Source organism: Muscardinus avellanarius, assembly GCF_963383645.1.
Source record: "Muscardinus avellanarius genome assembly, chromosome: 16".
NCBI lineage: Eukaryota > Metazoa > Chordata > Mammalia > Rodentia > Gliridae > Muscardinus > Muscardinus avellanarius.
The window spans coordinates 46,378,124-46,402,613 of record NC_137802.1 but is presented as its reverse complement, the minus strand read 5'-3'; the positions used below and the strand labels follow the sequence as shown (position 1 = coordinate 46,402,613).

The window sequence follows — 24,490 nt, the reverse complement described above, 5'->3', positions numbered from 1 at the left end:
CCGCAGCCTGGACCCCGCGCCTCTGAGTCCCGATCCCGCCGCCGGCGCCCGACGCGGAAGTCCGGGAGGCGCGTCACCCGAGTGCGCCGGAAACGCGCGCCCACTTCCGGTCCGGGGCGCCGCGCCTGCCGCCGCCAAGGCCTCCGGCGCCGCCTTCCGCTGGTGGCAAAGTCAAGAAATCCCAGCCGCCCTCGTGAGGCCCCGCGCGGCCCGGAGCCTCGCTCTTCCCGCTCCACCACCGGAGGCCCGCCAAGGACGCCGGGGCACCTGCTACGCCCAGGTTCTGTGCTGAACCGGCCAGGTTCCCCTCTGCGCAAGCCAGAAGCCATTCCACCCTACCGGAACTGACCTGTCGGAATCACCTGCAGAGATTCTAACGGGAGAAGGAAGACCCTAAATTGAGAACTTGACCTCTGGGGCAGGTCGCTTAGCACGCATAGCGCAGTAGAGAATAAGATAGCTCAAAGCAAATCCCTTAGTTTCACTATCCACAGTTGTGGAATAGAATAATACCCACAAGCCGGGGCGTGGTGGTGCACGCCTGTAATCCCAAGTACTTGGGAGGCTGAGACTGAGGAGTCGTAGGTTCCCGGCCAGCGCACCGTAAAGGGGCTGGTGGTGAAGCTCAGAGGTAGAACTCCCCCTGGTTCCATTCCCAGTACCAAAAAAAAAAAAAAAAGGAAAAAATTAAAAGTATCTACAGGTGAAGATGTGAGGATTGCGAGATAATATCAGTGTGGTTGTTACTCATCTTCTAGGGTGAAATCGATCCTTTTTGTGTTTAGAATACTCTAGGAAACCAGCGCGGTGACTCACGCTTGTAATTCCAGTACTTGGGAGGCTGAGACAGGAGGATCACACAGGTTCGAAGCCAGCCTCAGCTACTTAGTGAGGCTCTCAGCAACTTAGTGAGACCCTGTTTTCAAAAAATATATTAAAAAGGTCTGGGAGTATAGCCCAGAGGTAGAAAGCCTCTGGGTTCCACCCCCCAGTACCACCAAAAATAAAAAATAGGGTTGGGGATGTAGCTGGAAGGTAGAATGTCCCTGGATTCCATCCCCAGTTTCTCAAAAACAAAAAAACTATAGGAGCCAGTCTTGGTGGCACACTTATAATCCCAGTTCCTGGGAGGCTGACAGGAGGATTGGTTTTTGGAGAGCAGCCTCAGCAACCTAGCAATACCCTTTTTGTTTCAAAAACAAAAACAAGACAAAAAAGTTAAAAATACTGGAAGTACAGCTCAGAGATAGAATGCCCAATCTCCACTACCAAAAGAAGAAAAAGTTCCATTGGAGGACTAGGGATGTAGCTCAGTGACAGAGTGCTTGCCTAGCATGTAAAAGGCCCTGGATTCAATCCCCAATAAAACACACGCATCTAGGACTGTGGGAAGGTGAGATGGCTAGTTGGCATTTGGATATACTCCTATGAGGTTCTACAGAAGGAACTGAGCTGGGCTACAGTTCTGTAACCAGCACAGTGAAATCATGAATGGGAATAATGTTGCCCAAAGAAGTTCTGAGTAGAAAGATAAAAAAGATAGCAGTGCCGGGTGTGGTGGCCCACGCTTGTAATCCTAGCATTCAGGTGGCTGAGACCAGAGGATTGCATTTCACAGACAGCATCAGCTACTTGGTGAGGTCCTCTGCAACTTAGTGAGACCCCATTTCAAAATAAAGATAAAAAATAGGGCAGGGGGTTCAATGCCCCTAGGTTCTAGACCCACACACACAAAAAAAAAAGATAGCAGAGACTGGTGTCAGGACCTTATCTGTCATGGGGTGGGGTAACATTCTACCTCCAAGCTATAAACCCTTTTTATTTTTTTATTTTTTATTTTTATTTATTTATTTTTGTGGTACTGGGGATGGAGCCCAGGGGCTTTCTACCCTTGGGCTACACTCCCAGACCTACTTTATATTTTATTGGGAAACAGGGTCTCACTAAGTTGCTGAGAGCCTCACTAAGTAGCTGAAGCTGGCTTCGAACTTGCCCGATCCTATCTCAGCCTCCCAAGTACTGGGATTACAAGCAAGCACCACCACGCCCGGCTAAACCTTTTTTATATTTTTATTTTGAAACAGTCTTGCTAAATTGCTGAGGCTGTCCTCGAACCTGCAATCCTCATGTATCAGCCTTTCAAGTACTGAATTACAGGGATGTGTCAACATGTCCAGCTTATATCTGTCATTTTAGCCCCTGAGGGATGGTAGAACTGTGAGTTGAAAGAGCCTGGATCCTTGAGGATTTTGTGGAGGAACTATCACACCAGCTCTGAGCTATCTGCCTCTGGGTGTTTACAAGAAAGAGAAATAGTCGTGCTAAAACTACTATTATTTTTGTGGTTTCCTATTACTCCAAGCCAAATCTAATTTTTTTTTCAGTACTCGGAATTGAACCTAGACGCATTCTACCTTTGAGTTACACCCCAGCCCTATTTTTATTTTATCTTATTTTATTTTGCGGGTATGGGGATGGAACCCATGTTCTATACCCCCTGCCCTATTTTTTATTCTTTATTTTGAAACAGGGTCTCAGTAAGTTGCGGAGGGCCTGAGTAGCTGAGGCTTGCCATGAACCTCGATCGTCAGGTCTCAGCCTCCCAAATGCTGAGATTAATGCATGCGCCACCACACCTGGCTCTTTGTTCTTTATTTTGAAATAGAATCTCACCAAGTTGTGGAGGGCCTCAGTAAGTAGCTGAGGCTACCCTTGAACCTGCAATCTTCCTGTCCCAGCTTCCCAAGTACTAGAATTACAAGGATCTGTCACCATGCCTGGCTTCCAATTCTAATTTTTTTTTTTTTCTTTTGCGGGTCGGGGGATGGAATTCAGAGGCATTTGACCTCTGAGCTACACCCCGTGCCCAATTTTTTATTTTTAAACAGGGTGTGCTGAGTTGCAGAGGGCCTCACTAAGTAGCTGAGGCTGTATGCAAACCACGATCCTCCGGCCTCAGCCTCCCAAATGCTGGGATTACAAGCGTGCACCACCACGCCGGGCTCCAAATCTAATTTTAATGGATGCAAAGACCAGAGCTAGAATAATCATTCATCCCTTTAGAGTCTAGCTTTCAGATTCACTCACACGTCCATCTCATACCTGTGTTCTGATAAGCATGTGAGCTGATAAACATAAGCTCCTTTAGACACAATCATTTCCTGAAACACAGATTTGTTTCTCTAACACATTCTAGTTTTATCTAACACTCTCATACACACTGACATGTAATACATCTACCTTTATGTGAAAAAGGAATTGGCCCCAGTTTTAAAAGGACAACTTTATAAAGATCTTAATTGGATTTATTTTTATTTCTGGAGTTGAGTAACTCTTCATCCTATAAAATAGAGTAACTGTGGCTGATGGTCTCAGAGAAGGGATCATTGCACAAGCAAAAAGAAAAGAGAAGATCAGTCATTTCTTTTTTTTTCTTTTTTTCTTTTTTTTTTTTTTTTTTGGTGGTACTGGAAACCCTTCTACCTCTGGGCTACACTCCCAGACCTATTTTATATATATATTTTTTTTGAAACAGGGTCTCTTAAGCAAGCGCGGCTGGCTTCAAACCTGCACGATCTTCCTGTCTCTGCCTCCCAAGCACAGGGATTACAAGCATGCACCACCACACCCAGCAAAACAGGGTCTCACAGGTTTTTTTTTTGGGGGGGTGGTACTGGAGGTGGAACCCAGAGGCTTTCTACCTCCGGGATATACTCTCAGACCCATTTTATATTTTATTTGGAAACAGGGTCTCACCTAAGTTGCTGAGAGCCTCACTAAATAGCTGAGGCTGGCTTCGAACCTGCGTGATCCTCTTGTTTCAGCCTCCCAAGTGCGGGGATTACAAGAGTGTGCCACTACACCTGGCAAGAGATCAGTCATTTCAAAGTTACTTTCCTGGCAAGTTAGGGCCAGTGAGACAGAATTACTAATTAGTTAACATCAGATTGTTTTAGATTACCTTTTGTGTTAATAATTATGGCAGGAGCCCACTGCAGTGGTTCATACCTGTAATTTCAGCTACTGGTGAGGCTGATATAGGAGAGCTGCACGTCTGAGACCAGTTTAGGCAATTTAGAAGACCCTATCTCAAAAAGGGCTGGGTATGTAGCTCAGTCACAGAGTGCCCCTGAGTTCAATGCCCAGTACCAAAAGAAAAAAGGATCAAGGGAGAGGGAACTTCACTATCTTGCCAATTGAAACTGGTGGCCCTGAGGATTTTTGCTGTTATCTAATTGTGATTTCTCAAAAGTTCAGATAAACAGCTTAGTTTCAGCTTTGGGATGAGAAACTTTAATTATGAGTGACTCCATTTTGATATTTAGCCTGGTCTGTTGGCGCCCAGTTCAGGAGCTTAATTCAAAACAATGGTCTCAAGCCGGGTGTGGTGGCGCACGCTTGTAATCCCCGTGCTTGGGAGGCTGAGACAGGAGGATTGCGCGGGTTTGAAGCCAGCCTTAGCTGGCTTAAAAGACCCCCCCAAAAAAACAACGAAAGAAAACAATGGCCTCTTGTAATTTTTATTTAACAATCCCCATTTACATATACGGATGTCCTATCCTCAGGGCCCTACTACATCATCCCTGAACACTCAGCCCTCAGGTGCTTACGATCACCAGCAAGACACACCGGCTTCCCCCTACACTAGACACCTTCAGATGCACACATTCATCCTCTCCTGTATGGACCTCATTTCACTATTCGTGCCCTCGAATGCACACTCCCTCGCCCAGATACACACAGTGACCCTCAATAGCCCCACGACCACTCACCCCTGAGCACACGTGCTCATCCCCTTTTTTTATCTGTTATAATCTTAGAAAAAGTGTGTTGCCCAGGGGTGTGCTGGTAAATGATTAACAACCACCTCTGCAGGCAGGGAGAAGGGAAATCTGATCCGTCTCTATGATGTAAAGCCCCTGACTGTGGCCACTTTCAAGTCACCAATGATTTCACAACTTGTTCACAAAATTTCAGGTGACTTGATTGATGGCAGTCCCAAGCACTCTGCTGCAGCAGGCCACTGAAGGCTGACCATCCCAGACGCCCTTGCTTGCCTTAAGTGCCTCGTTGGCCTGTGGCAGGGTGGCTAACTGCATAAACTTTTTTTTATGTTTTATTTTAGTACTGAGGACCAAATCTAAAGTATTACCAGCCCCCCCTTTTTTTGTGTGGTACTGGGGGTGGAACTCAGAGGCTTTCTACCTCCAGGCTACACTCCCAGACCTATTTTATACTTTATTTGGAAACAGGGTCTCACTAAGTTGCTGAGAGCCTCACTCAGTAGCTGAGGATGGTTTCGAACCTGTGCGATCCTCCTGTCTCAGCCTCCCAAGCGCGGGGATTACAAGTGTGCATCACCATGCCCAGCTCTTACCAGCCCTTTGTGTGTGTGTATGTGTGCATGCACACACGGTTCTGGTAATTGAACAGAGGGGCATTCTACCTTTGAGCTACACCCCCAGCTTTATTTTTATTCCTTACTTTGAAAAAGTGTCTCACTAAGTTGTGGAGGGCCTTATTTAAGTAGCTGTGGCTGGCCACAAATCTGCAGTCCTCCTGTCTCAGCCTCTCAAGTACTGGGATTATAAACATGCACCACCACCTCCGGTCCAATTTTTTTTTTTTTTTTTTTTTGGTGATACTGGAAACCCTTCTACTTCCGGGATACACTCCCATACCTATTTTATACTTTTTATTTGGAAACAGAGTCTCTTAAACCAGCGCGGCTGGCTTCAAACCTGCGCGATCCTCCTGTCTCCTCCTCCCAAGCGCAGGGATTACAAGGGTGCGCCACCACACCCAGCTCAGTTTTATTTCTTATTTGGAAAGAAGTTGAGAGAAACTCACTACTTGCTGAGACTATCAAACTGAGGAGGTAGAAGAGAAGTAGGCAGGTAGGGAAGAGGCCTCAGTAGAAAAACTTAATTTCCTGAGGAGCAATGAATACTAATTAACTTCCAAGGCTCCTAAAAGAGACCAGCTCTTCCAAGGTTCAGAGATAAGAATGACCAAAGCTTCACAAAACCATCTGTTTACTAATCAACAAACCCAGGAGACAACCCTGGAGCAAGCCTGACACCCTACTGAAGGAAACCCCTTTAAAGGACATGCAAATATCCTATGCAAATTTTAAGAACTGCCTCCCAGACTCCAAGCAACAGAGGACATGCAAAGATAAACCCCTAGACCAGTCACCAGGATGGTTACCCACTCTGGGAACCCCTCCCCATTGGGGAGCTTTTCTCTCTCTCGCAGGCTTTGAGAGGTGGGGTGCAATTGAAGGCACTTGGCCCAGGCTACACTCGGGTAGTGACCTGAAGGTCTCTGCTGGCCATCAAGGCCGACCAGGGCCCGTAGGGGTGACCTGCACTTCTTTTCTGGCAGATCACATGGACTTTGGGAGAAAGCAGCTTGCAACTGAAGGTATTTGGCTTGGGCTACCCTCAAGTATTGTCCTGAAGGCAGCTACTGGACACCAGAGCCCCGACAGCCCTTAGGGGTGTTCTGCCACTTTCCCTATTCTTTTCTGGCAGATGGCGTGGACTTTGGGAGAAAGCAGCTTGTAACTGAAAGCATTTGGCTTGGGCTACCCTCAAGTATTGTCCTGAAGGCAGCTGTTAGACATCATAGTCCTGACAGCCCTTAGGGGTGTTCTGCCACTTTTCCCTATTCTCTGCTGTTTCCAATAAACTTCTTGCTCCCCTTCCTGCCATCTGCGGGTGTCATTCTTCGCTCGCCGCAGACAAGAATCCGGGAAGGAAACGCCGTGTGTTTTCTCAAGAAACCCCGTTTCAAAACCTGTCATCTTCCTCTCTCACCTTCAGGTTCTGAAATACTGGGATTACAAACCTGCCACCATGCCCAGATAAACTTTTTTCTTTTTTCTTTTTTTTTTTTTTAATTTTAGAGAGTCTTGCTGAATCACCCAGGCTGTCCTGGAACTTTTGATACTTTGGTCTTTCAAGATCCTCCAAAATCTCTGGGATTACAGGTGTGGACCAACATGCACAGCTAACTGCTTAAACTTTATTATTTTTTTTCAGGTCTGGGGATGGAATCCAAGGGCATTCAACATCCGAGCTACACCCTCTGCCCTGTTTTTTTATTCTTTATTTTGAAACAGGGTCTCACTAAGTTGCTGAGAGCCTCACTAAGTAGCTGAGGCTGGCTTTGAACCTGTGTGATCCTCCTGTCTCAGCCTCCCAAGCACGGGGATTACAAGCGTGTGCCACCACATGCTTAGTCTTTATTTTTGGAACAGGGTTTCGCTAAGTTGCAGAGGGCCTAAGTAGCTGCGGCTGCCTGCGCATCTGTGCTTCTGTCTCAACGATCCTCCTGTCTCAGCCTCCCAAGTAATGAAATTACAAACATAGACACCACCACACCCAGCTCAGTTTATGCCTTTATTGATTAAACCAGGGGCATTCTACCTTTGAGCTACACCCTCAGCCTTAATTTTATTTATTTTCTTACTTTATTTGGGTTTGTTTATTTACTTATTTTGCGGTACTGGGAATGGAACCCAGGTGCATTCTACCTCCAAGCTAAACCCCCAGCCCTATTTTTGATTCTTTATTTTGAAACAGGGCCTTACTGAGTTGCAAAGGGCCTCACTAAGTAGCTGAGGCTGTCAGTAAACTGCTATCCTCCTGTCTCAGCCTCCCAAATGCTGGGATTATAAGCGTGAGCCATCACACCTGGCTTTATTCTTTATTTTGAAACAAGGTCTCACTAAGCATCACAAGGCTAAGTAGCTGAGGCTCTCTTAATTGTCCAGATTGGCCTTGAAATTGTTATCCTCCTGTCTCAACCTCCAAAGTGTTGAGATTACAGGTGTGTATCATTACACCGGGCTTCTTGGACCCTTTTATCTTTCAAATCTCTCTCAAGCCGGGCATAGAGGAACATTGCCTGTAATCCCAGTACTTAGAGAGCTGAGATAGGAAGATCCGAGGTTTGAAACCAGCCTAATGTGGTGAGACTCAGTAACCTAACAAGACCTTGTTTCAAAGCCAAAACATGGCCGGGCGTGGTGGCGCACGCTTGTAATCCCCGCGCTTGGGAGGCAGAGACAGGAGGATCGCGCAGGTTCGAAGCCAGCCGCGCGCGCTGGTTTAGGAGACCCTGTTTCCAAGTAAAAATGTAAAAATAGGTATGGGAGTGTAGCCCGGAGGTAGAAGGGCTTCCAGGAACCCCAGTACCACCAAAAAAAAAAAAAAAAAAAAAAAGCCAAAACATAGCTGGGTGTAGTGGCGTGCACTTGTAACTCCAGTGCTTGGGAGGCTGAAACAGGAGCATCACAGGTTTTTTTTTAACAGCCTCAACAAGTAGTAAGACTCTCATCAACCTAGTGAGACCCTGCTTCAAGATAAAATAATATATAGCCGGGCGTGGTGGCGCACGCTTGTAATCCCAGCATTTGGGAGGCTGAGAAAGAAGGATCATGGTTTGTGGTCAGCCTCAGCTACTTTGTGAGGTTCTTGACAATTCAGTGAGACCCTGTTTCAAAATAAAGAATTAATTAAAAAAAATAGGTCTGGGACGTTGCTTGGAGGTAGAATGCCCCTGGGTTCCATCCCTAGTACTGTAAAAAGTAAATTAATACATACATACATACATATATACATACTTACATACATACATACATACATAAAAAAATAAATAAGCTGTGCGTGGTGGCGCACGCTTGTAATCCCAACATTTGGGAGGCTGAAAGAGGAGGATCACGCAAGTTCGAAGCCAGCCTCAGCTACTTAGTGAGGCCCTCTGCAACTCAGTGAGACCCTGTTTCAATGTAAAAATAAAAAATAGGGCCAGAGATGTATCTTGGAGGTAGAATGCCCCTGGGTTCCATCCCCAGTACCACAAAATAATGAATGAATGAATGAACGAACGAACGAATAAATAAATAAATAAAAATAGGGCTGGAAGTGTAGCTCAGAGGTAGAAAGTCCCTGGGTTCAATCAATCCCCAATACCATGAGTGCACATGCATGCAGACATGCACAAACACACACACACACGCAAAAAAACTTCCTCAGCTTGAACTCAGGGACATTGTACCTCCTGAGCTATACCCCAGCTCTATTTTATTTTTATTAACGAACAGGATCTTACTAAATTGTTAGGGCTGATGGTAAACCTGTGATCCTCCTGTGCCAGCCTCCCAAGTACTGGGGTTACAGGCATGCACCACCTCGCCCGGCTCAAATACTGTTTTCTTCCCACATTTCATCTAGAGAAGACTCCTCTGTCCTCTCAGGATACCTAAGTCTTTGTTCATATAACTTAAAACACCATGTGGTTCTTAATATCTTTGTATGTTTAAAGATTAAAGCCCAGCTGGACGTGGTGGCGCATGCCTGTAAACCCAGTACTTGGGAGGCTAAGATAGGAGGATCACAGGTTCAAAGCCAGCCTTGGCAACTTAAGGAGGCTCTCTGCAACCTAGAGAGACTTTGTTTCCAAATAAGAAATAAAATCAGGCTGAGGACATAGCTTGGAGGTAGACTGCTTCTGGGTTCAATCCTCAGGATATCTTTCTCTTCTCTCTCTCTCTCTCTCTCTCTCTCTCTCTCTCTCTCTCTCACACACACACACACACACACACACACACACACCAAAGCCCAACTAGGTGCGTGGCACACCCTGTAATCCCAGACACTGAACAGGCTGCAGCAGGAGGATGGCTTGAGCCCAGGAGTCCAAGGCTGGCCTAGGCAACACAGCAAGGCCTTTTCAAAAGAAGGAAAGCCGGGTGTGGTGGTGCACACTTGTAATCCAAGTATCTGAGAGGCTGAGACAGGGGGATCCAGGTTGGCGGACAGCCTCAGCTACTTAGTGAGGCCCTCCGCAACTTAGTGAGACCCTGTTTCAAAATAAAGAATAAAAAATAGGTCTGGGAGTGTAGCTGGAGGGTAGAAAGCCCCTGGGTTCCATCCCCAGTGCCACAATAAATAAATAAATAAGAATAAAAAATAGGGCTAAGAGTGTAGCTCAGAGGTAGAATGCCCCTAAATTCTATCTTCAGTACCACAAAAGAAAGAAAGAAAGAAAAGAAGGAAGGAAGGAAGGAGAGAGAGTGTGAGAGAGAGAGGGGGGGGGCAGGCGTGGTGGCGCACGCTTGTAATCCCAGCGCTTGGGAGGCTGATACAGGAGGATCGCACAGGTTCAAAGCCAGCCTCAGCTACTTAGTGAGGCTTTCAGCAACTTAGTGAGACCCTGTTTCCAAATAAAATATAAAAAAGGTGTGGGAGTATAGCCCAAAGGTAGAAAGCCTCTGAGTTCTACCGCTAGTACCACAAAAGAAAGAAAGAAAGAAAGAAAGAGAACATTGGTTAAGGCCTGTGTCTGTCACTAGTTGTTTTTTTTTTTTTTTTTTTTTGTGTGTGTGTGTGTGGTACTGGGGGTGGAACCCAGGGGCGTGTGCCACCACGCCCAGCTTGTCACTAGCTTTTAAGCTCCTCAAAAGCAGCACTGTGTTCATTTCCTTCATTGCTGTACAGTGTTTACCATAGTCCTTGTCTATATTAAGTTTCCACGTGTAACCCCAGTATTTGGAGACTGGAACAGGACGATATAAGGTTTGGGACCAGCCTCAGCAACTCAGTGAAAGCCTCAACAACTTAGCAAGACCTTGTTCCAAAAAAAAAAGAGTAGAACATCCCTGGGTTCAATCCCCAGTAAAACACACACACACACACACACACACACACACACACACACACACTTCAACAAGTGTTTGTAGAATGCATATGAACAGATGTGATTCTTCCATCAGGAGGCATAAGCTCTCACGGGCCCCCAGAAGCACGCCCTGTTAACGCTCCATTGACATTTGAGTAAGTTTTCACAGTGGGCACAGTGAGTTATTTCAGCACACACTTTATTGGGTTGGCTTGTCTTGGGGACTGTGGAACCGCGTGGACACGGGCTGGGCCGGTGCAGGGCAGAGTCCAGTCCTGAGCTGAGCTGCGCCTTGTCAGTCACTGAGACCTGGGAGAGGGGGAGGTGAGGAGGGTCATTATCAACTCAGAGTCAGCTCAGCAAGTTTATCCTGGCATCCAGCCACGGTCAAATCAAGCCTACCTTCAAATGACCTTTTTTTTTTCCTTTTTTGTGGTATTGAGGGTAGAACCCAGGGGCTTTTCTACCTCCAGGTTATACTCCCATTCTTATTTTATACTTTATTTGAAAACAGGGTCTCGCTAAGTTGCCGAGAGCCTCACTAAGTAGCTGAGGCTGGCTTCGAACCTGCGCGATCCTCCTGTCTCAGCCTCCCAAGCACGGGGATAACAAGCGTGCGCCACCACGACCGGCTCAAATGACCTTTTCAATAATAAATAATGAGCCGGGCATGGTGGCGCACGCTTGTAATCCCTGCGCTTGGGAGGTAGAGACAGGAGGATCGCGCAGGTTCGAAGCCAGCCATGCTGGCTTAGGACACCCTTTTTCCAAATCAAAATATAAAAAAGTAGGTCTGGGAGTGTAGCCCGGAAGTAGAAGGGTTTCCAGGAACCCCAGTACCACCAAAAAGTAAAAATAAAATAAAGGGACTAAAAAACAGGGCTGGGGGTGTAGCTTGGAGGTAGAATGCCCCTAGTTCCATCCCAGTACCGCAAAAAAAAAAGAAAAAAAAAAAAGATAAATAATGAAAACAATTTCACAAAAGTCCAGAGACAGTTCCCCACCTCCTATAATGGGTAACTGTGTTTTCTCTTACCTGTTCTCTCTTGCGTGGTCCCATTCCCTTCATCCCGCCTGGCCTCTACCACACCCCTTCCCAGCTGCCCAGTCTTTCTTTTTCTTTTCTTTTCTTTTTTTTTTTGAGAGTCTGGGGATGGAACCCAGGGGCATTCGACCTCCGAACTACACCCCCTGCCCTATTTTTTTAATTATTCATTTTGAGACAGGGTCTCCCTAAGTTGTGGGGGGCCTCACTAAGTACCTGAGGCCGTCCTCGAACTGCAATTCCTCCTGTCTCAGCTTCTCGAATGCTGGGATCACAAGCGTGCGCCACCACTCCTGGCTCCCAGTCTTAATACCTGGATGGAGTTCAGTTTCTGTGCCTTGGTGTCAGTCTGTTGGAAGGGTGTCCTGTCTCTCCCTTAGGTACATGGGTCTCTCTGTAGTATTTAGTCCCTTGCTCGGGAACCAAATACATAAACTGTAGGATTTCCTAGCTGGTGATGCCAACACCTGCAGAGGCTCCAGAGCAGGGCACAGTGTCTCCAACCACAGAGACCCATCAGAGGGGAGGTGCCAGGGCCCAGGGCCAGCAGGGAAGCTGAGCTGAGCTCAGGCTGGGGCCTGGGGACAGGTGAGTAGCACACCTGGAGGGCGTGGAGAGAGGGAAATTCCTGTAGAAAGAACAGCTGCTAATGCTTCTGAGCCCCTATTACTCCTTAACTTGCCACTTGCATTATCATATATAAACCTCACCATATATAAACAGTCCCATGAAATCCATGAAATGGATTAACCCCTCGCTCCTGTGCTGGGGCTGGAAACCAGGGGCTTGGGCCTGCTAGGCAAGTGCTCTACCACTGAGCTACATCCCCAGCCCTCCACGAAATGGTTGAAATAGCTCTCATCTTAATGAAAACACGGATTCAGAAAGTTTAAATAGGTCAGACATGGTGGCACATGTTTGTAATTCCAGCATTTGGGAAGCTGAGACAGGCAGGAGAATCGCGGTTCGTGGACAGCCTCAGCTACTACTTAGTGAGGCCCTTTGCAAGTCAGTGAGACCCTGTTTCAAAATAAAAAATAAAAACAGGACTGGGGCAGCTGGGTGTGGTGGCTCATGCTTGTAATCCCAGCATTTGGGAGGCTGAGTCAGGAGGATCACGGTTCACAGACAGCCTCAGCTACTTAGTGAGGCCCTTTGCAACTCAGTGAGACCCTGTTTCAAAATAAAGAACAAAAAATAGGGCTGGGGTACAGCTCAGAGGTAGAATGCCCCTGGGTTCCAACCCCAGTACCACACATACACATACACACACACACACACACACACACACACACACACACACAGAGCAGGGCGTGGTGGCACATGCTTGTAATCCCTGTGCTTGGGAGGCTGAGACAGGAGGCTCGCACAGGTTCGAAGCCAGCCTCAGCTACTTAGTGAGGCTCTCAGCAACTTAGTGAGACCCTGTTTCCAAATAAAATATAAAATGGGTCTGGGAGTATAGCCCGGAGGTAGAAAGCCTCTGGGTTCCACCCCCAGTACCACCAAAAAAAAAAAAAAAAGAATAAAACAGGGCTAGAGGTGTAGGTCAGGCGTAGAATGTCCCTGGGTTCATGCCAGCTGAGGTCGAGGTGCTCGGTACTAGAGCACTTGCCCAGCATGCCCACGGCGTGGGTTCCATCCCTAGCAGTTGGGTGCGGGGGATCTAAATGCACCTGTGAGCCAGGAGCGCAAGGTTCTACCCACCATGCAATGTCCCAAAGCCACCGCAGGCCCCACCTGAGCCTGCAGAGGTCTGTCTGGTCTACCATCCAGGCCAGCAGCTCTTGAATCAGCAGTTCCCTCAGATCCTCATCGCTGGGGTCCTTGGGCGTGGAGCTGCAAAAGAGACAGACTGCGGGAGCCTGGACCTTACCAGAGAGAGGACACAGGGCCTGGGACCCCAGGGGCCTCTCTGAAGGGGTGCCAGATCCAACACAGCTGCCCCTCACTTATCTGGATTCTGAGATCTTGAAGCTTCTTCTGGTCCATCTCACCCAGCTCTGCCTGCCTGGGAAAATGAGCTCTTCATCCAGGCAAAGTCAAGCAGGACTGCTGTGAGATGGAGCCCGGTGCCTACCTCTCCAAGTAGCCCAGAATAAATCCCCAAGACCCCAGAGAAAACAGGAGGGACGTTCACTCTTTGCAATAATCTGTGTCACGTATTCCTTATTTCCTCAGACGCAGGGTAGCTGATTTTGGGTGTCTGGGCTTGAAATGATCCCTCCATTTTCCAGTCTTTCTGAGGTTCGTCAGGAAGCAATGGGGAGCCAAGGCCTGGGGTCTTTCCTTCCTGCCCCTCCTTGACTCGGCGAATGTGTGCATACACTCAAGTCACAGATCTTAGAAGCTCCAGCCCTGAGCTGGGGACGTAAGTCAGTGGGAGTGATCTTGCCCGGCATGCTCAAGGGCCTGGATTCTATCCTCAGCACCATCAAGAGAGAGCTGGGTGCGTGGTGCATGCCTGTAATCTCATGCCTGTAATTTTGGGAGGCTGAAACAGGAGGATCCAGGTTGGAGGCCAGTTTTACCAACTTAGTGAGGCGCTCAGCAATTCAGGGGGACTCTAAAATAACAAAATTTCAAAATAAAAAAACAAAGCTGGAAGTGGTATGCACACCTGTAAACACAGTACCAGGAAGGCTGAAAAAAGTGCCGGTAAGTACTGAGACTCTCAGCAACCTAGTGAGACTGTTTCAAAATAAAAATAAGCCAAGCATGGTGGCACTTGCTTATGATCCCAGTAGTTGGGAGGCAAGCTGAGACAGGAGGATCGTAGATTCGAGGCCAGCCTCAGCCGTTTGGTGAGGCCCTCTGCAACTTAGTGAGACTCTGTTTCGCAATAAAGAATAAATTATTTCACAATAAAGAATAGGGCTGGGGTGTAGCTCAGAAGTAGAATGCCCCTAGGTTCATTCCCCAGTACTACCAAAAAAAAAAAAAAAATAGAACTGGGGGTGTGGGAGTGTAGCTTAGAGGTAGAATGCCTCTTGGTCCAATCTCCTGTGCCACAAAAATAAATTAATAAATAAATTAATTAATTAATTTAAAAAAATAGGGCTGGGGATGTAGCTTTGAGTTAAAATGCACCTGGGTTCAATCCCCTGTGGCACAAATGAAATGAAATAGGGCTGGGGCTGTAGCTCAAAGGTAGAATGACTCTGGTTTCAATCCCTATCACCACACACAGACACAAATAATAATAAAATAAAATAGGGCTATAGGTGTAGCTCAGAGATAAAAATCTTCCTCAGTTCCATCTCCAGTAAGAGGAAGAAAGAAAGAAGAAAGAAAGGAAGGGAGCTGGGCGTGGTGGCACACACTTGCAATTCCAGCATTTGGGAGGCTAAGACTGGAAAATCACAGTTCGCGGCCAGCCTCAGCTACTTAGTGAGGCCCTTTCGCAACTCAGTGAGAACCCTGTTTCAAAATAAAGAATTAAAAAAAAAATTGGGCAGGGGGTGTAGCTCGGAGGTCAAATGCCTCTGGGTTCCATCCCTAGACCTGCAAAAAAAAAAAAAAAGAATGGGGAAAAGAAAGACATGGGAGGCTGAGATAGGAGGTCTGCAGGTTTGTGGCCAACTTTAGCAACTTCATGAGGCCCTCCACAACTTAGTGAGACCCTGTTTCAAAATAAAAAATAGAGCCAGGTGTGGTAGCACACGCTTGTAATCCCAGCGCTTGGGAGGCTGAGACAGGAGGATGGTACAGGTTCGAAGCCAGCCTCAGCTACTTAATGAGGCTCTCAGCAACTTAGTGAGACCCTGTTTCCAAATAAAGTATAAAATACAGGTCTGTAGTATAACCCAGAGGCAGAAAAGCCCCTGAGTTCCACCTCCAGTACCACTAATAAATAAATAAATAATAGAAGCTGGGTGTGGTGGCGCATGCTTTTAACTTCAGCATTCGGGAGGCTGAGACAGGAGGATTGCAATTCTCGGCCAGCCTCAGCTACTTAGTGAGGCCCTCCACAACTTAGTGAGACCCTGTTTCAAAATAAAGAATAAAAAATAAGGCAGGGAGTGTAGCTTGGAGGTAGAATGCCCCTGTGTTCCATCCCCAGTACCCTAAAAAAAAGGGGGGGAGGGAGAAAAGGTAAAACAAAAATAAAAATAAAAAGTTAAGAAAAGGGAAAGAAAGAAAATAAAGAGAAATTCTGACCTAGTGGCCCTCCCAGGCCCCCAGGGACCTGCTCAATGGAGACCCCCGGGGTGGGTGGGCCCGGGGCTCAGTGGCCTCCCTTCCCTGTGGGGACTCACCTGTGCTGCTCAGTGGCCCCCTCCTTCCTCTGAGATGACCCCGCCAGCTCCGGGGCCGGGACCTCCCTCTGGGTGATGTTGTGTTTCCAGCTGGTAATAGCAAGATGAGGGCTCAGTGAGGTGGGGGACTGCGCATGCTCCCCATCAGGGAGCCTGGAATCTCTTGGTACCTCAACCCTGGTAGCCAGGGTACTTCTTTCCCCACTCAGCCTCCCCACTGCTTGTCCTCAGCTGCCTCCACCAGGGCCAGCTTTTCCAAACCCGCTAGGCTGACCCGAGGCAAAGGCAGGGAGAGAGGAAGCTGCATAAGGCAGTTTATTTCCAAAGTCTCGGGGGCCACGACCAACAGGGCATTGGAAGCAGCCCAGCTCCCTGGCAATCCTAAGTGTCCAACCACACAAGTCTCCCCGACTTAGAAGTAAAGGATTAGGCCGGGCGTGGTGGGCGTGCGCGCAGGCTTGTAATCCCCGCCCTTCAGAGGCAGAGACAGGAGGATCACGCTGGTTCGAAATTAGCAAATTAGCGTCTCTGGCTTAAGAGACCCTGTTTCCAAATAATGAAAGTATAAAAATAGGTCTGGGAGTGTAGCCCGGAGGTAGAAGGGTTTCCAGGGACCCCAGTACCACCAGGAGGAGGAGGAGGAGGAGGAGGAGGAGGAGGAGGAGGAGGAGGAGGAGGAGGAGGAGGAGGAGGAGGATTAGAACCAGGCATGGCAGTGCACACCCATAATCCTAGTAGTTGGAAGGTTGAGACAGAAAGATCACAGGTTCAAGACCAGACTCAGCAACTTAGATCCTTAGGATGCTTCTGGATTTAACCTCCAGTACCACCAAACAAAACAAAACAAAACAAAACAAAACAAAACAAAAAACTAAGGCATTGCCGGGCGTGGTGGCGCACGTTTATAATCCCCGTGCTTGGGAGGCTGAGACAGGAGGATCACACGGGTTCGAAGCCAGCCTCAGCTACTTAGTGAGGCTCTCAGCAACTTAGTGAGACCCTGTTTCCAAATAAAATATAAAAAAGGTCTGGGAGTATAGCCCGGAGGTAGAAAGCCTCTGGGTTCCACCCCTAGTACCACCAAAAACTAAGGCATTGAATTAGACACACCTGTAATCCCAGTACTTGGCTGAAACAGGAGTATCACAGGTTGGGGGGACAGCTTCAGCAACTTGGTGAGACCCGGTTTCAAGATAAAAAATAAGGAGCCTGGTGTAGTGGCACATGCCTGTAATCTCAGTATTTGGAAGGCTGAGACAGGAGGATTGCAGGGTTGAAGCCAGCCTCAGCAACTTAGTGCAACTCTCAGCAACCTAGCAAGACCTATTTTGAAGCTGGGCATAGTGGCACATGCTTGTAATCCCAGTACTGGGGAGGCCGAGACAGGAGAATCGCAGGTTCTCAGCCAGCCTCAGCTACTTAGTGAGGCCCTCTGCAACTCAGTGAGGCCGTTTCAAAATAAAGAATATAAAATAGGGGGGCATGGTGGCGCACACTTGTAATCCCAGCATTCGGGAGGTGGTTCGCGGACAGCCTCAGCAATTTAGTGAGGCCTCTGCAACTTAGTAAAACCCTATCTCAAAATAAAGAATAAAAAATAGGGCAGAGGGTGTAGCTCAGAGGCAGAATGCCCCTGGGTTCCATCCCAAGACCCGCGAAAGAAAGAAAGAAAGAAAGAAAGAAAGAAAGAAAGAAAGAAAGAAAGAAAGAAGGAAAGAGGGGTGGGTGTGTAGCTTGGAAGTAGAATGCCCTAGGTTCCATCCCTAGACCCACAAAAAAAAAGGGCTGGGGGTGGGTGTAGTTTGAAGGTAGAAATAGATTCTGGATTCAACCTCACTACCTAAATAAATAAATAAATAAACTAAAAAGGTCTAGGATCATAGCTCAGAGGTAGAACATCCCTGCATTCAATCCTCAGTACACAGTATAGAAAAACAAAATATTACCCTCATCCTGCGTCCAGGCTAGACTGTGGCCAGAGTCAGGCTCCTGGCCTGGGCCTCGGCTCCAACTCCCCACCCTTGCCCAATGAAAGGAGCCCTAGAAAGCCAGGCGTGGTGGCGCACACTTGTAATCCCAGGGTTTAGGAGGCTGAGACAGGAGGATCGCACAGGTTTGAAGCCAGCCTCAGCTACTGAGTGAGGCTCTCAGCAACTTAGTGAGACCCTGTTTCTAAATAAAGAATAAAAAAAAAAAAGTCGCAGTCACAAAAAATAAGAAATCAGATGCTTTCCCTAATATGTGAGAGTTAGGGAGAAAAGAGGAGCAAACAAGATAACCTAAAGGAAGAGAAAGGAGCGGGAAGAGAAAAATCTCTAAAGCACACAATGTACTTAAACATATCGAAGTCAATCACTAAGCCAAGCAAGGAAGGGAGGGACGGGGAGGGAATGGGGTGGTATTTGGGTAGGGGTTAAATCAGCGATGAGTACATGTTTGTACACACAAGTTTTTTACCCCAATAAGTTGTATGAATATAATGCACCAATAAAAAATAAAATAATTTTTAAAAAAAATCGGGCTGGGGGTGTAGCTTGGGGGTAGAATGCCCCTGGGTTCCATCCCCAGTACCGCAGGAAAAAAAAAAAAAAAAAAGGAAAAGAAAAAGAAAGGAGCCCTAGAGCTGTGCAGCCCACCAGCCACACGCGGCCCCGGTAGAAATGGCGGAGCAGCAGTGGGGCAGAGCTAAGGGAAGGGACTCACTCGTTGTTCTTCTTCCCCTTCTGGGCCAGCAGCCAGTTCACAAAGTCTTGTTGGCGGATCTTGTCCATGGCAATACTGTAGTCGCTGATGAAAGTCCCCTCCGCGTACCTTGGGCTTCGAGGTCTGGGGCTGCGAACCTCCACCTGGGATCTGAGGGGAGAGGGACAGAAGCCAAGGGCCAGGCAAGGTCAGGGAGGGGACCACATGAGGGGGAAAGGGCTGCCACTGACAGCAGGCTTCCTAGGAAACAGCCCGGTGCTCAGGGCACGGCCAGCTGGCAACCCCACGGGACTTTATCCTCCGCATGTGTGTGTGTGCATGTGTACATGTGCGTGCGTGTGTGTGTGTGTGTATTCTGAGCAAAGGGTTCAGAGCTCCCTCACCCCCAAGGGCCAAGTGACACAGTCCCCTGCTTTCTTCCCCTTGTCCCTGCTCCTCCTGCTTCAGCTCCGGGACCCATATTTGATCATAATAACAGTGGACTCACAGAAAAGCACTTACTAAGACTCAGGTACTCTCTAAGCCCTTTAATATCTAGAACCATTTCATCCCCGCCATCCCTATGAAGTAGGTACTATTTATATCCCTCCCCCCTTTTCTTTTCTTTCTTTCTGTCTTTTTTTTTTCCCCACAGTACTGGGGATGGAACCCGGGGCATTCTACCTCCGAGCTCCACCCCAGCCATATTTCTATTCGTTTTGTGTGTGTGTGGTACTGGGGGTGGAACCCAGGGGCTTTTCTACCTCCAGGCTATACTCCCAGACCTATTTTCTACTTTATTTGGAAACAGGGTCTCACTAAGTTGCTGAGAGCCTCACTAAGTGAGGCTGGCTTCAAACTTGTGCGATCCTCCTGTCTCAGCCTCCTAAGCGCTGGGATTACAAAAATGTGCCACCATGCTCGACCTATCCATCCTTTCTTTCCTCCCTCCTTCCTTCCTTCCTCCCTCCCTCCCTCCCTTTCTTTCTTTCTTTCTTTCTTTCTTTCTTTCTTTCTTTCTTTCTCTCTTTCTTTTTTGTGGTAGTGGGGATGGAATCCAGGGGCATTCTATCTCTGAGCTACACCCATAGCCCTATTTTTTAATCTTTTCTATGTTTGAAACAGAGTCTCACTGAGTTGCGAAGGGCCTCATTAAATAGTAGCTGAGGCTGTCCCTGCACCCTGATCCTCCCACCTCTGCCTCCCGAATGCTGGGATGACAAGTGTGCGCCACCACGCCTGGCTATTCTTTATTTTTGAAACAGAGTCTCACTGAATAGCAAAAGTGCCTCTCTAAGGAGCTGAGGCTGTCCTCGAACCACGATCCTCCTGTCTCGGCCTCCCAAGTGCTGGGATTATAGGAATGCGCCACCTCGCTTGGCGTTGCCTTTTCTTTCCAGTGCTCAGGCCAATCTGCAATGTGCCCCGAGCCTCTTTCCTGTACCTCCCGCGGGTCAAGAGGCATCGGTGGACCACTGTTCATATATATCCTACCCCTGGGCTTGGGGGCCCTCTGTAGGATTGACTGAATACACGCATCATGAATGGTTAAAAGCTCTCATTAGAAAGGGAGAGGAAGGAGCCGGGCATGGTGGCCCACGCCTATAATCCCAGTACTTGGGAGGCTGAGACTGGCGGATCCCAGGTTCAAGGACAACCTCAGCAAGTACTGAGACTCATCAACCTAGCAAGACCCTGTTTCAAAATAAAAATAAAATAGAGATGAGAGTGTGGCTTCGAGATAAAATGCCCCTGGGTCCCACCCCTAGTAACACACTCACCCATGCACACATACCCATGCACACGCGCAGACACACACACACACACACACACACACACACACACAGAATAAAATAGAGTTGAGGGTGTAGTTCTGAGGTGTAATGCCCTGGGTTTCATCCCCAGTACCATACACAAAGAAAGAAGAAAGGGAGAGGGAGGAAGGGGAAAGAGGAGAGAAGAGAGGAGATGCTGTCACGCTTAGGCACTCAGCCTCTGAGAAGTCCCTCCAGAGAGCACAGCACAGCCCCCTCCGCAGCCGCAGCCCACCCCCGACCCTCTGGTTCTGCGCTGGAGCCACTGGCCTGGCCGAGGTCCCCTCCCTCCCGCCCACTATTTTCCTCTTGGCCTCCCTTCCTCACTGCCCCCTGGAACCAAGTTCTGAACCTGGCGCCCCAACCCCTGCCTTTTCCCCACCACCCCTACCTGGAGTGAGCCTCCTCCTTCTCTCCCAGCCCCACTGCCAGGAACAGGAGTACCAGCAGCAGAGAGAAGGTCTTCACGGCCACCATCTTCCAAGGGTTAGTTCCAGGGCTGCGAGAGAGAAGGGCCAGGATGAGGGGCCAGGTTGCCGTGCCGTGCTGGGACCTGCGCAGTGCTGAAAGCTGAGGAAGGCTGGGGAAGGCGGGGTGCTGGGCAGTAGAGGTGGGGACATGGAACCTGACCAAGAGGTGAGCCGACATCGTGTTTTAAGTGGACTCCAAGTGAGGAGGGGTGCTGGTGGGATAGCTGGGAGGACCTGTGTGTCTGAACACCTCCTTCCCCGGCTCCATGCCAGATATCATAGATCTGAGGTCAGGCAAGATTCCCCCCTGAGCAGAACCTCCAAAGTTGGTAGAAGCCAGATTTCCTACATTCTAATTGGCTGTCGCCTAAACCACTGTACCCTTCTTTTGTGTGTGTGGGGAGAGGGAGACTGGGGATTGAACCCAAGGGCATTCTACCTCTGAGATACACTCCCACCCCTGTGTTTTTATTTTGGAACAGGGTCTTGCTAAAGTTGGTGAGACTGGTCTTGATCTTTCTGTCTCATCTTCCCAAGTACTGGGATTACTGGCATGCACTGTGACGCCCAGCTATTATTGTTAGAAACAGGGTTTCATTAGGTTACTGAGGGCTTCGCTAAATTGCTGAGGCTGTCCTTGAACCTGCGATCCTGTCTCAGCCTCCCAAGTACCAGAATTACAGGTGGCCCTGCTCTTCCCAGGGAACCATCAGAGTGCCCTTCCTCTTTCTCCTCCAGAGAAAGGACATCTCCCTCACTGAAAGAGGAGGGAGGGAGATGCCTGGGAGACACAGAAGAGGGGGGAACGAGCCTCCTGGGAGGGAGCCCAGCACCTATTCACCATCATCTGCCTCCACTCTGGTCATCTTGGCCATCTCCCTCCCAGCCGCTCTTACCAGACTTTCTTGACTGCTGCTCCAGTAGAAAGACAGGACAGGGTCAGGGTCCCTGCCTCACACCTGCTGGTCCTGCGGAGCTGCCTCAAGAAAGACTCCTAGGTCCTTTATATCCAGGCATCATAGACCTGCTGATTAGCCTAAAAGCATCTTATCTCAAGAAATTAAGCCCACTGCTTCGCCACATTAAGCCCATTTTACACATAATGGCATTGCCCTTCTACCTGGACCAAGCTAATTGGTGATTAACATTTGGATATCTCCAGCTGCCTATCTGGGGCCTGCCCATGAGTTGGGTACCCAAAGAACCCCCATTGTCCTTCCCCATCCTCCCTTCTGGGCACAGGGCCCACTATTCTTTTTTTTTTTTTTTTTTGATTGAGCCCAGTGGCATTCTACCTCTGAGCTACACCCCCAGATTTATTTATTTATTTATTTATTTATATTTATTTATTTAGCGATATTGGGGATGAAACCCAGGGACAAACCTCCAGTCCAACTTTTTTATTCTTTATTTTGAAACAGGGTCCCGCTGAGTTGCAAAAGGCTTCCCTAAGTAGCTGAGGCTGTCCACAAACTGCGATCCTTCTGTCTCAGCCTCCCAAATGCTGGGATTACAAACACACGCCACCATGACCGGGCGTGGTGGCACACGCTTGTAATCCCCACGCTTGGGAGGCTGAGACAGGAGGATCAGATGGGTTCGAAGCCAGCCTCAGCTACTTAGTGAGACCCTGTTTCCAAATAAAATATAAAAAAGGTCTGGGAGAATAGCCCGGAGGTAGAAAGCCTCTGGGTTCCACCCCCAGTACCACCAAAAACAAACAAACAAACACATGTCACCATGCCCCGCTCCCAGCCCTATTTTTAACTATTTTGAAATAGGGTCTCTAAGTTGTGGAGGGCTTTACTAAATAGCTGAGGCTGGTCATGAACCTGGAATTCTCCTGTCACAGCTTCCCCAAAAAAGCCCTCGGTTCCACAAAAAAAAAAAAAAAAAAAAAAAAAAAAAAAAACACAAGTGACCATGGACCCCTCTCTTCCCCCAGGAGTAGTAGCCTATTGCCTATGGGAGCGCCTTGAACTCCTAGCCCAAGTCAGCCAGCACCCAGATAACTAAGGTGCCCATGCAGGAAGGGGGGCAGAGAAGAAGAGTGGGCCCTAACTGGATGAGGCGGCGCATGCTTTAATCCCAGTACCTGGGAGGCTGAGACAGGAGGATCTCAGGTTCACCACCAGCCTCATCAACCTAGTGAGACCCTGTTTCAAAATTAAAATTAAAAATAGGAATAGAGCCGGGTGTGGTGGTGCACGCTTGTTTGTAATCCCCGTGCTTGGGAGGCTGAGACAGGAGGACTGCACAGGCTCGAAGCCAGCTTCAGCTACTTAGTGAGGCTCTCAGAAAATTAGTGAGACCCTGTTTCCAAATAAAGTAGAAAATAGGTCTGGGAGTATAGCCCAGAGGTAGAAAGCCTCTGGGTTCCACCCTTAGTACCACCAAAAAAAAAAGAATAGGAATAGAGATAAAGCTCAGAGGTAGAATGCCCCTGGGTTTAATCAATCTCCAGTGCCACACAAAAAAAAATAAAAGTAAATAAACAAACAGGGCTGGGGGTATAGCTCAGAGGTAGAACATCCTGGGTCTAATCCCCAGGACCAAACCCCCCCCAAAAAAAACGGGGTGGAGAGGCTGGGTATGGAGTTCCATGATTGTGTACCCCTGGGTTCAATCCTCAATACCTCAGGGGAAAAAATTACACTTAAAAAAAGCCAGGTGTGGCACCTGCTTGTAACCCCAGCATTCGAGAGGCTAAGACCAGAGGATCACAGTTCATGGACAGCCTCAGCTACTTAGTGAAGCCCGCTGCAACTTAGTGAGAACTTGTTTCAAAATAAAGAATAAAAAATAAGGCAGGGGGTATAGCTCAGAGGTTGAATGCCCCTGGGGGTTCCATCCCCAGACCCACACACACAAAAATTTAAAAATTATACTTTAGGCTCATATTCTCTTTCTCCTTCTCTCTCTCTCTCCCTCTCTCTCTCTCTCTCTCTCTCTCTCTCTCTCTCTGTCTCTCTCTCTCTCTCTCTCTCTCTCTCTCTCTCTCTCTCTCTCTCTCTCTCTCTCTGATACTGGGGATTGAACCCAGGGGCATTCTACCTCCGAGTGACATCCCCAGCCCTATTTTTTTTTTGTGTGTGTGGTACTGAGGGTAGAACACAGGGGCTTTTCTACCTCCAGGCTATACTCCCAGACCTATTTTTATAATTTATTTGGAAACAGGGTCTCACTAAGTTTCTGAGAGTCTCACTAAGTAGCTGAGGCTGGCTTTTAACGAACCTGTGCGATCCTCCTGTCTCAGCCTCCCAAGTGCTGAGATTACAGGCGTGCACCACCATGCCTGGCTTCCTATTTTTTTTATTTTTATTTTTTATTTTTGGTGGTACTGGGGATGGAACCCAGGGGCCTTCTGCCTCCAGGTTACACTCTCAGACCTATTTTATATTTTATTTGGAAACAGGGTCTCTTAAACCAGCCAAGGTTGGTTTCGAACCTGCGTGATTCTCCTGTCTCAGCCTCCCATGCTTGGGGATTACAAGCATGCGCCACCACGCCCGGCTCAACTTCCTATTTTTA

General features: G+C 48.2%; 1 protein-coding gene across 1 annotated transcript; it reads right to left on the bottom strand.

Moving 5' to 3' along the window:
• Positions 1-73: 73 nt before the first annotated feature.
• Positions 74-20,966, bottom strand: GIP (gastric inhibitory polypeptide; the record flags this gene model as incomplete). The annotated part of the gene is made up of 5 exons (XM_080713013.1): positions 74-309; positions 13,338-13,573; positions 15,994-16,083; positions 18,697-18,846; positions 20,881-20,966. 5 exons carry the CDS (start codon positions 20,964-20,966, stop codon positions 74-76), a joined length of 798 nt encoding a protein of 265 aa, XP_080569139.1.
• Positions 20,967-24,490: the final 3,524 nt, after the last annotated feature.